The 13,839-nt window shown below is 30.4% G+C and overlaps 1 protein-coding gene across 1 annotated transcript; it reads right to left on the bottom strand.

The window, feature by feature from the left end:
• Positions 1-11,049: 11,049 nt before the first annotated feature.
• LOC120067861 (MATE efflux family protein) lies at positions 11,050-12,829 on the bottom strand. Its single transcript, XM_039019468.2, has one exon. The coding sequence runs from the start codon at positions 12,664-12,666 to the stop codon at positions 11,098-11,100; it is 1,569 nt and encodes a 522-aa protein (XP_038875396.1). The 5' UTR covers positions 12,667-12,829; the 3' UTR covers positions 11,050-11,097.
• Positions 12,830-13,839: the final 1,010 nt, after the last annotated feature.

Below are 13,839 nucleotides of genomic sequence, written 5' to 3'. Positions count from 1 at the left end.
TAATATATTCATTTTTCTTTGATTTAGAAATTATCAACGTGAATTTTATGTCTAATAAAAGCCTAAATTTTGTGAATTTTACCTCTAATAAAATATTTATCTTTCAACATTTTTCTTAAAAAAAAAAAAATATTAAACTTTCAATTTCACGTCAGAAAGTTACGTTATTCTTAAAAATATCTAGTAGATAAAAAACTTCTTATACACTTTATATGTTGTGTTTGGAACCTCACGATTTTGAGGTATTTTAAATTATAAGAGATTTTAAATGAATTAAATTGTTTGTTACGGGAAGAAAAATAATGATCTAAAATTCAAGATGGTTTCAACTTATGTTTTATTGTAAAAAGAAAAAACTTACCAAACTAAAATAGTCGAACTTCATAGAAATTCGTGATATTTAAAAGTAACTTTGTCATATTATAATTTTTAATTAACAAACCATGTTTATATTAATAAACTTCTTTGCCTTTTTTTTCTTTTCCAATTATCATCAGAAGACAAAAATTTACACATTGATTTTAAATTTTTCTCGTGGAAAACAAAGTAAAAAATTTAAAATCATTTATGAGATTTTAAATCATGGGACTACAAATTTTTTTAATCTAATAAGAAGTTAAAACTAAGAGATGTAATAAGCAAATCATTATAAATATATAAATCAAATAGAAAGAAATATCAAAATTAAAAAACTGAAACTTGTAAGGTCAATAAAATAATAATAATGAAAAGGAAATTGACGAGTTTACCCATGATTGAGGGGCATGGGGGGGTCCAGCTGGAGGGTGAGAAGTGGAAATTGGATGGGCAGTAGGAGCTAGTTAAATAAAAGTGCGAGGCAGCTGGAGTGGCTGATGGAAACAAATCCACTTTGGTCCCAAAAAAACAACTTATTAAATTGAGAGAGAGAGATAGGGGGGTGAATTGTATTTCTCAAGATACAAGAGAAGGGGAAGAATTAGAAGACACTGACATTTCAATACCAAATTTTCTATACATTTGTTTTCATGGTGTCCCATTTCGATTACCCTCTTCTTTTACCCAAATGCCTTTTTTTTCCTTCTTCTTTTTGCTAATATTAAAAACAATATTTTAAATTGTGATTGTTACGGATGATTTTGGACCGTATAACATAATCGACATGTGTAAAATATAAACAAAAATGACTTGCACAAGAAAATAGCAACATTCGAGCCAAAAGTAGTACCTTAGGAGTACATCATCATAAGACCAAAATGGCCCTGGGATCAAATGTTCAAAGGTTGAACCTAACATAATGGCCAACGAGGCATGTCCTAATCCGAGAAAATAAATGATTAACCTAATGTTACTTTTGAAACTCTATGGATGATAACCTACATTATCTATTTCTATAAATACATCGTTATCGCTATAAGAAAAGTAAGTCAATTCTCACTCTCAAATCCCTCTTTCACTCTCTAACATTCGTGTGCATATTTCCTTTTGTTTTGCATGTCACATTCTTCTCCCCTTTAAACAAATTTATTGTAATAGTCACATGATGGTAATGCTCTTTTCCTTTGTTAGATGATATAATTAAATTTACCTTCATCTATTAGCTTAAGTTTTTGGATCAATTCACTACAAGAAAAAAAGACTCTCCCAACGCTTAAAACAACCGTCAGAAGATCAGTCGTCGGAAGAGAGGATCTCTCTCGACTACATAAAGGGTGTGTCGAGAGTTATCGACAACTCCTGACATCGTATAGATTTCATAATCTCCCGACACATTAATGAACACGTTGGGAGTTTGGACCAAATGCCTGGCAGTTCACGATAGCCTGTTGGGAGATGAGTTTTAAAAATCACAGATCTGCAACTCAGTTTGTAGATCTACTTTCTTCTTCTTCTCAAAACCTAGCAGAGATCAAAATAGCTGCTGCTAAGAGTTTCATTCATTTGTTCGTCCATCGTCCGTCACCTCCCTCTCGACTTGCTTCTTTATTGACAGCTAGGTAAGTTTCATTTTTTTCCTCCCACATTATTCTTTCTTTTCTCATTTACTCACATGTTTTCCTTTTATCAATTTCATGTGCAACTTATGGGTATTTTTTTGTTTAATTTTTTTTAATCCTTTTGTTATAAAGTATTTCAATTATAGTGTGTATCTATGTGATTAGAGCTTGTTTTTGTTTGATTTATGAGGGACCTATGTGTGTTTCTCGTTTTAACTTGAAAGTTTTGTTTGTTTGATTTGATAATTTTTTTAGGATTTAAATTTTGACCAATTACTTAGGTATTGTTTACATGGACTGATATTCTTTTCTTTGGCCTCACTTAATTAAATACAATAAGCCCATATTCTCAAGCCAAATTTTGAGAACTAAAAAAGTAGCTTTCAAAAAATTGTTTTTGTTTTTGGAATTTGACTAAGAATTTTCAACCATTGTACTTAAGAAAGATGCAAATCATGGTAAGAAATGTGGATGAAATAGGTTTAATTTTCAAAACAAAAACAAAAAAAATCAAATGATTATCAAATAGGACCTTAGTGATTCAATACTTTAATAATGTAAAATGAAAAAATCAAATGTGGAAGTCTAGTAAATTTAGTGACCCACCAAAGCATATGAGTCAACAAATTTTCAAAGTATAAACAAAGTTTGTAAATTGTGTAGAGACTTCTTGTTTGTATTCTATTAAACATAATGAATACAATGAGACCAATCAATTTACAGTTTACACCCAAATTACAATTTACACCCCATCTCCCACTAAGCAAGCAGTAATAGGAAATGTAGTGTCAATGGTTTATAAAAGACTCAAACAAATCATAAAAAGGATTGGATCGTTCTTCAAGTGTCAATAACTTTTTTAAACAACTAACCACAATTTCTTGTCTAAATAATACATGCTATAATTTGTTTTAGATTACAAGTTGGTCAGAAAATGTTTATTTTTAAGGATGAATAAAGAATGGATAAAACTTAGAAATAAGTTGTTGGTGGAGTATAGAGAAAGAGTATCCCAGTTTTTAGATGTAGCAAAATTTCATGTTAATGATTTCGGATGAACAAGATGTTCATGCAAGAATTGTATGAATTCAATGTGGGAAATATTAGATGGTATGAAGTGATATCGAGTATAGAGAAAGAGTATCCCAGTTTTTAGATGTGGCAAAATTTCATGTTAATGATTTCGGACGAACAAGATATCCATGCAAGAATTGTATGAATTCAAGATGGGAAACATTAGATGGTATGGAGCGATATCTATTAACATAAGGAATATCTCCATCATATTGTGAATGAGTATATCATTGAGAGCCAGTCAATTTATCTAGAGGTTTTCAAAGTCATACAACTCATTCAATATATAACATTGAAGCAAATAGTATAGAGTGTAATGTTGTTGAAGAAAATGAAATGTTGAATCTTATAAACAATCTACAAGTTTCAATTGAAAACAAAGATGCAAATGAAGAAGGGATCAAGCATGAAATGCCTTCTAATGGTCAAGAAAGAGATACCACAAACTTATTTGAGGATTTAATGACTGAAGCACGTAATGAACTATATCCTAGTTGTTCACAATTTTCCTCCTTGAACTTTTTAGTAAAGTTGATGTATATCAAAGTTTTCAACGACTGGAGTAACAAATCGTTTGATATGTTGCTAGAACTATATATTAAAAGAAATGTTTCCAGTCGACATCGCTATACCTACTTCCTTTTATAAATCTAAAAGAAAATTGCGTGACTTAGGCCTAGGTTATGAGTTTATTTATGCGTGCAAATACATTGTGTATTATATTGGAAAGAATTTGGAGATTTGCAACAATGACTAGTTTGTGGTGAATCTCAGTACAAATGTTAATGATGGCAAGAGTAAAAAAATCACACATAAATTAGTCATTCGTCATTGATATCGAAATTAAAGAAATTGTTTGCATTAAGTGTGTTGAAATATTATGTGTTACGAAATTTTACTTGTTTTGGAGATCTTAGTTAAACTTGTTTTGGAGCTCTAAATAGAATTTTTGTGTGTTTGGTTAAAGTTTATGAAGTTTGAATGTTGTGTGGCGTGGGTTGAGTTTAGTTAAACTTGTTTTGGAGCTCTAAGTGGGTGTTTGACAACCTAAGGAGAGTTGGGTTGGTATTTTTTACCAACTCAATGTTTGACAACTAACTTTAAATGTTGGTAGGGTTGAGTTAGTTATTTTACCAACTCACCCGAACTCACCCTAACTCTCTCCAATTATCTCTCCCTCTAATGTTTTTAATAATTCCACCTATTGGTCTCCATTGGCGTATACCACTACACACTCCGGCGACATACTCCGATGACTACCTTCAAATGGCCAACTCCGACGACCAACTCCGAGCTCCAGCAACCACCTCCGACGACACTCCGACAACCACCTTGGTATAAAACAACATCGACTTCCACATTCGCACAACTAACTCCGACGAAGAACTCTGGGCTCCACCAACCACCTCCGACGACAACTTTAGCGCCTAACTCCAACGATATTGTTTCACTAAATAAAAGTTCAACGATATGTTTTAAACAACCTATCTCTCGATGTTTTCAAATATTATATAATTCTAATGAAATAGTTGAATTAAAATTATGGCTCAAGTTATTTATTTATTTTTTTTAAAAAAAGATAGTTTGTACACTAATGCAACATAATAGTAGAAAAAATAGACATCAATATTTATAAAATCATTCACCATTTTAGAAAAAGTTAAATCCATATTCCACAAATATTTAAGAGTTAGTTTTATGATTTAAATTGTAGGATTTTGGTTTTTTTTTTTAAGATTAACATTTAAGTATCACCCTTTCTATCTAAAACAATGTCAATAATTTCATTTGATAGCACTAATCCTTTTAGTTCTTTTTAACTTTTTCGGTAATTAATGATTAAGTTGAGTTTTTGCATGGAATAATCAATACTATTTGAGTGTTTAAAAAATTGAATTCAAAATTTGTGTTCTACATATAGATACTTTGTAGAAAATTTGTTATGTTTTGAGAATGGAAAAGAATTCAAAGTTTTTTTTTTTAAAAAAAAAATCTTAGAAGAGTTAGGAAAATATGTGTATAGTTGAAAATTAAAATCAACAATAGTAAAAAAAAAAAAAAAAAAAAAAATCAATTTCATTTACAAAAACAGTACTGGTATCCTCAACTCAACTCAACATTTTTCTTTTATCGCGCACCAAACACTCCTAAAATGGAGTTTTTATGTGTTTGGTTGAAGTTTATGAAGTTTGAATGTTATGTTTGATTAAAGTTTATGAAGTTTGAATGTTATAATAATATGCTCTAATTAATGTGATCGTAGGTAAACTACTGTTTTGAAGATGCCGTTTGGAGTTGTTGGAGATGTCATCACATTTTCTTCTATGTATTTCTCAAGGTATATTTGTTTTGTAGACTATCTTGCAAACTTTGCTCTCTTTTCTGTAACAAAGAATATTATATACATCGACTTTGTTTGTTTGTTTCGTTCTTTATATGAAAACGTTTGATTTGATTACCAACAACTGTAAATATTGTCGGGAGATCTGGTAAAGTCCAGACAGTTGTTGATACGCCGTTAGGAGTTATGAACTCCCAACTACACGTACTAAATGTCAGGAGTTTACTTCGTTGGGAGTTATTCTCTCGACACATTTTTTACCGTTTTTTGAGAAATTCAAGTGAATGTTACCATAACAGGTTGATTTAAGAGGTCTTGTATTCAACCTCTACGATGTTATTTCCTCTCTAATTAAAATTGATTTGCACATGTTTGATTGTGTGAGATGATATAATTACATTTATCTTCACACGTTAGCTTAAACTTTTAAGTTAATTGATGATTTAATATTATTCTCTAGATTTTGACATTAATAATGATGTGACCCATCCAGCAGTTGGAAATGAAGAGTCTCATCCAATTTTATTTATTAGGGAATTTAAATTTCAGTTGGGTATATTTCCAACACAGTACTTTTTAGTTATAACTTACTTTATTGCAATATACACAGTTTAATGTTTTGGTAGACATGGAACCAACTTAATTGAATGAGGTAAAATACCAATGAATACACAAAAGTTTCTAATTGCGAATTGGCTAGTGGTTAAAGTTCATTGGGTATCTTAGTACTTTTAAGTTAATATTTTTTTGTACTATGCAGTTGTTTCATTTTTTATGGGGACGTAATTAATTTACCTTTATGAGATACATCTTAACCAAACTTAAACGTTGGTCATTCAATTTTTTCATTGTTGGATATTTTACAGTGAATTCACAAAATTCTAGATGTGAATTTATGTCGAATATCCAAAAATGAAACCTCCAGAACCAAAAAGATTCAAATTTTTTTTACAAAATTCTTCGAAAGGAGTAAAAAACGACCGTAACGGATGTTGGTTGAATCGAGAGGAAATAAAAGTTTGAGTAAGCTTATTCATTTTTGTTGTTGTTGACATTGAGCCAGTGGTTCATAAAGAAGATTCTCATTCAATTTTTCTTCTTTTTTGATGGGATTAAAGCATTCTGTTTTGCCTTTTTTTGTTAATTTTTTTATTTTTCAAATATACACACGTGTTTAATGTTTTTTTCTTTTTTCTTTTTTCTTTTTTGTAGGAGATGGAATCTACTCAATTGAGTTAACTAAAATCCAACCAAACTAATACCCATCATTCATTTTTTTTATTGCTTTGTTCACCTTTCAAATATCAAATTATTAATTATTTAAGTTTTATTTGATAATCGATTTCATTTTTTATTTTATGTTTTCTAAATTTATATTTTCTTCTTCCAAGTGGATAACAAAATATGGTGGCTTTTGTGTTTATAGAATTAATTTTCAAAAATCGAAAAACAAAAAGTCAAATGCTTATCAAATAGGATCTTAATTTTTTGTTTATAGTTTTTGAAAATTACTTGTTTTTCTTACAACTTCTTTATCATAGTTTTCATTTTTCTAACTAAACACTTGAATTCTTACCAAATTTCAAAAACAAAAACTATTGACAAATCAAATAATTATTAAACGAGGTCTTAACTATTTAAAGATATAGTAAATACAACATATATATCTCAAGATCTTTTAAGTGAAAACCAAAGTCAAACTATGTGATACTACGAAGCAAGGATATTAATAACACCATATAATAATTATAGAAATATAGGGAGGGCCCTTGTTAAAACATTAACCTTTTAACTATTTTCTCTTTTTTTTCTTTTTATGTATTATTCAACATATACTTTACGTAAAAATCTATTTTTTCTTAATTTTTATATAAATGACATACGTATAGTATAAACTTTTAATTATACGTAAATATAATCAACAATTAACAAATCTCATCCCATTTTTTTTTCCATTAACCCATATTTTATGAATAGTAATATTGAACTCTCAACTTACTATAACTAGAAACCAAAATAAAAAGCCTTTTATTGGATAGCAAAATACTTGTATTGTAAGCAAATTTGAATTGGGTTATCTTATACTATAAGAAGGATATGAAAAGGGCAAGGGTAGAGCATAAAAACTCATACCAAACAATATATATTTTAGCAAAATACTTGTTAAGGAATATATATTTTAGGATATGATTCTTTTTTTAGGTTTACTTTTCAATATAATTAAGGTGGTGGATAGGATCAAATTTTTCTCTAGGAAAAAAAAAATCGAACAAGTTGGAATTAAATAAATATTGTGTACGGAATCCAATCCTCTCCATCAACTCTATATTATATATTTAGACACCTAGGATTTACTTTCTAACATTATAATAGAATGTACTGATGCAAATTAAATCCAATCCAATTAAAAGGAAATGGCAAACTTTTAATATCGTATGTTTTAATTAAATTTCATTACAAGCAAACTTCATTTTTTTATTTTTCAAATATTTTATTATATATTTGTGTGTATATATCTATTTTTTTAGGCTAATATTTTATTATATCAAGTGTATGGTGTTATCATGCTTTTCCATTAGCTCACTATAACACATGTTCTAACACTAGCTTAAGGAAATCATATAAATTATTATTTAAAAAATATATATATAATTCAATATTTTAATCATAATTAAACTCCATCTCTAGTGCTTATCAGTTAACATGATGTGATACATAGACTTCATACATTCGAATTTTAAAATGTCATTAAACTTTCATGTGTTTATTCCAATTTTATTTTTAAATTTTTAACGTACCTATTTGACTTTGACCTTTTTAAAATTAACGTAACTATTTTGGTTCACTATTTTTTGTCACTAATTTTTACATGCATAATATTCGTTTCTAATTTATGTCATTTGAAATCGGTCATATTAATATAATAATACTCTAAGAATTAAAGTAATTACTTTTAAAAAATGGGAACGGACTAAAATGGAACATCACGTGACACAAAAAAAAGATAGAAGAACATAATTTGTGTAATATATTGGATTAACAAATTAATGGCAAAAGATCTTTATTATTTTAAGAATGAAGAAACATAATATTTTAATATTAAATCAGATTTACTAAATAACTAAAATACTCGAATCATAATTTAAAATATAAAGCAACTTAAGATAAGTTGATTTAAATCTTAAATTAAATTTAAATTTTAAATCAAAATAAAATCAGTTAATTTAAAGGAAAAATTACGTCTTTTATCTCCAGATTTTGGATCTAGTTTTTATTTAGTCCATAGGTTTTAAAATTTTATATATTCGGTCCTTCAATTTTGAGTCTGGTTTTAATTTTGTTCATAAGTTTCAAAATGTTACAATTTCACCCTTGACATTTGAGTTTTACTTCAAGTTGACTTCGAATATTCACTAAATACTCATTTTACATCTTTTAGAATTAAATCATTAAGAGAATGATAATTAATTAAGTTTCATTATTTTATCACTTTTAAAATTAAATTCAAAATTTTATTTCAGAATTATTTTCAATTGATTAATAGAAATTGACGTCAATGATTCGAAGTGAATATTTAATGAAAAATTGAGATAAAAAATGTCTTGAAACTTAAAACCAAATTGAAATAAAACTCAAATTTTGAAGGTAAAACTATAACATTTTGAAACTTAGGAACTAAATTGAAACAAAATTCAAAACTTAATAACCAAATGTGTAACATTTAAAAACCTAGAAATCAAATAGAACTACACTAAAAAATTAGGGACCAAAAAATATTTTTCCCTAATTTAAATATCAAATTCTACAACACATTCCAAAAAAACGTGTAAATAATTTTCAGATTAGTTAATGAAATTTAATTAACATTGCTTCATGCGTAAAATTGTTCATGTAAAATTACTGCATTTTAAATGGCATCATCATGCCTAGTGGAGAAAATATCGTGAATTAGAAAATGTGAAAAGTTATGTATGGGTTTATTTTAATGGATTGTAGACATTTTTGCAGTTTAGTGAATGCAACCTAATACGCAATGTTATGATCATTTTTGGACCAAAAATCACAAGTTCGAGAAGTAGACTTGTAAAATAAAAATAATAACAGTCATGTGAGAGTTGGAGGATAAGAAATGGACCAATAGATCAAAGGAAGAAAAGACCAGCACAAGGAAAGATGTTGGGCCAAATGACCCAACTTGTCCGCCTCGGCCTTCACGAAGGTGGAGGCGAGCCTCTACCCATCCCTGAAGGCCCACTTCTTGCGGCCTATGATACAAATCCCCCTTGGTTGACCCGAACTTTCATTCCCTAATCCTTCTTAGTTTCGGAATCCTAGGTCCACCCTATTATAAATAAGAGGTCATAGACATCACCTAAGATAAGTTCTTCTTCCGACTTCTAACTGACTCTAACTCTTAACTAATTATTGACTTAAATATTGGAAGTTTTGTGGTAGGTGCCATAATAGTGTTCTTTTCTTCTCTATGTCGTAGGTTGTCTTTCTTCTCCTAATTACAAATTTACTGTTGAGGGCACGTGAAGGTCAAGTGAGTATTCCCGTTTAGATTTTTCCATAACACCCTATGTCAGAATTCATCTGAAATTCAAAATTATAAGATAATTAATATATATGATCTCAAGGAATAGATAAAAGTAGAAAAATAATCTTATGTAATACATGAAAATCCAATACGGTAGGAAAATATTTAGGAGTGGTCAGATACACAATAATCAAGTTAGTCAATGAGCATTTTTAAATTGTCATTGAAAAAAAAGAATGAATTATACGTGCGTTACCTCTTCAATTTAGGAAATTAAATGTTGATGTTGAAAAAATGTTGAGACGATAAAAGGCCAATATCGATGGATATTTATGAAAAAAAAATTATAAAAAAAAGTTAAAAAATCAAATCATTTTAAAATAAATTAACATATTTATTATTTATATGATATTTATATTAGTGATATATTGTTGCTTATTTTATTATGTTTGGTAGATATAATAAATTTGTTGATTTCCCTCGTATCGATGTCGCATTCACGTATGAAAATATTGATATGTTTGAGAAAATTGAATAGCATGGTTTATGTTATACACTGTCGTTTCCCTTTGGTATTAAGTCCATACATGACGAAGCAGGCAATCTTTTGGGCCAAAAGGCCAGTGACCTTTCTTTGGGCCCAAATATGTGTTCATAGCAGACTTCCAATTTTTGTTTGGAGACTCGTACAGTTTCACATGACTAAAATTCAGCAACAAATTTCGCCATCGATTCTTATATTTCTTGTACTTGAGTTATGGTGACGCATTCGGATGGGGACAAAATTCAGTCGGAGAAATTTAGAAAAATATTGGCGAATGCGTCTTTTGAAGTGACGTATTCGGATGGGGATAAACAAAAAAAAAAAAAAAAAAAAACCGTTTCCCTTAGATAACTTCAAAATACCCTTTTTCCTAATTAAATTTCAAAAGCACCCCAAATCTAAATAACCTGTTTTTGATGCGAGTGGAGTTTATAAAAAATTGAAATTGAAATTTAGAAACCGTGACTTATGCAACGTTGTTGATACCTTTTTGTCAAGTCTAAGACTTTGTAACTCCATAATTACCTTAGACGTCAAACTTGGATACTAATTTGCATGGAAAAGATGTAAGAAATTAGAGAACAATATAGGAAGTTTCTGTCCTTATTTGAAGATTAAGGCATCATATTTTAAAATCATCGACAACAGCAATCTCTCCATCCTTAACCATAAGTTGAGCCCTTTGAGCTTCCTTTCCCCAATCAATCCTCCCAACAAACACCATTAACAAAACCAAACACCCAAACATCCCAACCAAAAACCCAATCAACAACCCACTAAGCCCAACCCCAACTTTAAACCCCAACACCACCCCCAAAGGCAAAGCCACTCCATAAAACCCACCAACACTCGCACCCAACCCCATCAACGGCTTCCCCACTCCTCTCACTACTCCGCCGCAAACCGCCACCGGAAAATTTACCACCTCAATCGCCGCCATCAAAACCAGCATCTTCCTCACCATTCTCACCACCTCTTCATCTCTAGTAAATATCCTCCCCCATTCCCCTCTCCCAGCCACCATCGCCGCTGCCCCCATCAACCCAAACACCACGCTCCCCACCACCGACACCCCCGCCGACCACCTCGCCTCCGCCCCACGGTTCCCACCTAGCTCGTTCGATACACGCGCCGACGCACACGTGGCTAACGATAACATAACAGAATAAAGCAAATAATCGAAGTTTAATACTATAGCTATGGTCCCAACGGCTTGTTTGGCATTGGGAAGACGACCGGTAAGAAGAATCAGAATCTCGTAACACCACCATTCAAGGCAGGTGGTTAAGCAACACGGACCTGAAAGCTTCACTAAACGAACCCAATCCTGAACCGTTTGATCGAACCATCCACCTTCTTCTTCATCATTACTCCTACTCTGTTTCAACCAAACGTAAATCGCTAGTGAAATCATTGCTACAAAATCAGTTAACCAAATCGCCATTGAAACCCCAGTTAAGCCTTTGGATTTAGCGAGAAAAATGTTGACGGGTACATGAAGAGCCAGAGCTAGAGCAGAGGATAACATGATCGGAAGCGTTTCGGTTTGTGAACTGAGATAGGATTTCAATGGGCAGAGGAAGGAAGTGATTACCAAATCAGGGAGGAGGTAGAGGAGATAGGTTTTAGCAGCGAGTGAAATGTCCTTTTGTTGACCGAAATGGATCAAAATTGAGTCGACGTTGAGCCAGAGGAATGAAATTGGGAGTGTAGCGAGGAGTAAAAGGAAGATAGACATGAGGAGAGTTTTGTGGAGGAGTTTGAAATTCTTAGCGCCGAAGGCTTGGCCGCAGATGGGTTCCATGGCACAACAGAGACCGTTCAAAACAGAGAACCCAGTGACGTTAGCGAAGGTGAAACCGAGTGTTCCAGCGGCTAATGGAAGGTCGCCGAGACGGCCAAGGAAAGCGGTGGTTATGGCTATCTTTACAAACCATGTTAAGTTCATAGCGATGAGTGGAAGAGCGATGCCTCTCTGTAATTTGAGCTCGGAAAGAATGGAGTTAGTGAAATCTTTTGAAACCCATTTTGTAATTCTGGGGCTTGATCCAGATTCCAATGTTGAAGAAGATACAGACACAGACATCGAATTTCTTTTCCTCAATGAATTGGGGGAAGAGGTTGTTCTTGAGGGGTTTTTGTAATAGGGAGTAAAATAAAGATTTAGTTGACGTGTGATTGGGATACTCATGCTTTTTATTCTGTGAATCTATTCCCATGTTGATATATTGAACTTTAGTGAATTAAAAAGAAAAATGTGTATATGACATAGATATAAAGATGATTGGGTCATTTTTTTCCCTATATATATAGCACTAACGGTAAAGCCAAAGACCATAATGCAAAGTTTGGCTCAATAATAGCCTTTCTCAGATGCATGCAAAAGAAAAAGATGGTGTTCATTTTTTTTTTTTTTATTTAATCAGACAATTGTTGGTTTTAAATTATAAATGTGCATCCCAACAATATCTATATTTGTGTATCATAATATGATAAATTTCTTCTACTTATTATTATTTTTTTAATATTTCAATTCATTTTTTTTATCTGTGGGATGCATAAAAGTGCATCCGAATATGGCTCAATTCAAGTATTACTCTCTTATACATCCCATATTAAAAAATTACCAACTTATCATATGTGTAGCTTAATTTATTTATTTTTTTTAAAAAAAAATTTAAGAAAAAAAACCTTTTTTTGTATACAAAGGATGTCTGTGATAAAATTCATAAGCGATGCTTTATGTGTATTCTCCAACTGGCTAAAGTTGAAAAATCCAAACTATATGATTGATGGACAGGCGAAGGCAGGTAATGCACATCAAACTTTATTTTTCTTTCTTTTTTTTTTTTTTTTTTTTTTTGTTAAATTTTTAAAAATACTCTTATAAGCTTTTGTGGTTTAAAAAAAGTCCTACTTGATCATGATAAATAAAACCATCTTTTGTGTACTATGTAAGATTAAAATTTTCATCTTCTACCTTCACATTATTTTCTTTTTTTCAAAAAAAAAAAAAAAAAACTTTAAGATGTTTAAGCATTAAGATTTACATAGTGTTAAATGATTGCCTAAAACCATTTTGTTATTATATTGATATTTAGATGAACATTTTACACTTTTTTTTTTTTTCTTTTTTGAGATTTACATAATTTAGGAGATAGACAAAACACATCTTAAACAAACTTTAATTTTACTAATATGCTTGAAGTAATATTACTTTTTGTTATTTATACTTATTCCTTTCAAAATCACGGCTACAATAGTTTATATCTATCTAATTTACACAAGTCATTAGTTGATTATCAATATATTATATTACATCATACGATTGAACAATCAATATCAATTTGATAGATTTTAATTA

Source organism: Benincasa hispida, chromosome 12 (assembly GCF_027475165.1).
Source record: "Benincasa hispida cultivar pf3 chromosome 12, pf3_genome.v1.1, whole genome shotgun sequence".
NCBI classification, from domain to species: Eukaryota; Viridiplantae; Streptophyta; class Magnoliopsida; order Cucurbitales; family Cucurbitaceae; genus Benincasa; species Benincasa hispida.
The sequence above is the reverse complement of the archived record's forward strand: the minus strand, read 5'-3'. Positions and strand labels throughout refer to the sequence as shown.

Bases quoted from the DNA above. Each gene is read 5' to 3' on its own strand.
- LOC120067861 (XM_039019468.2), bottom strand. From the start codon at position 12,666: ATGAGTATCCCAATCACACGTCAACTAAATCTTTATTTTACTCCCTAT.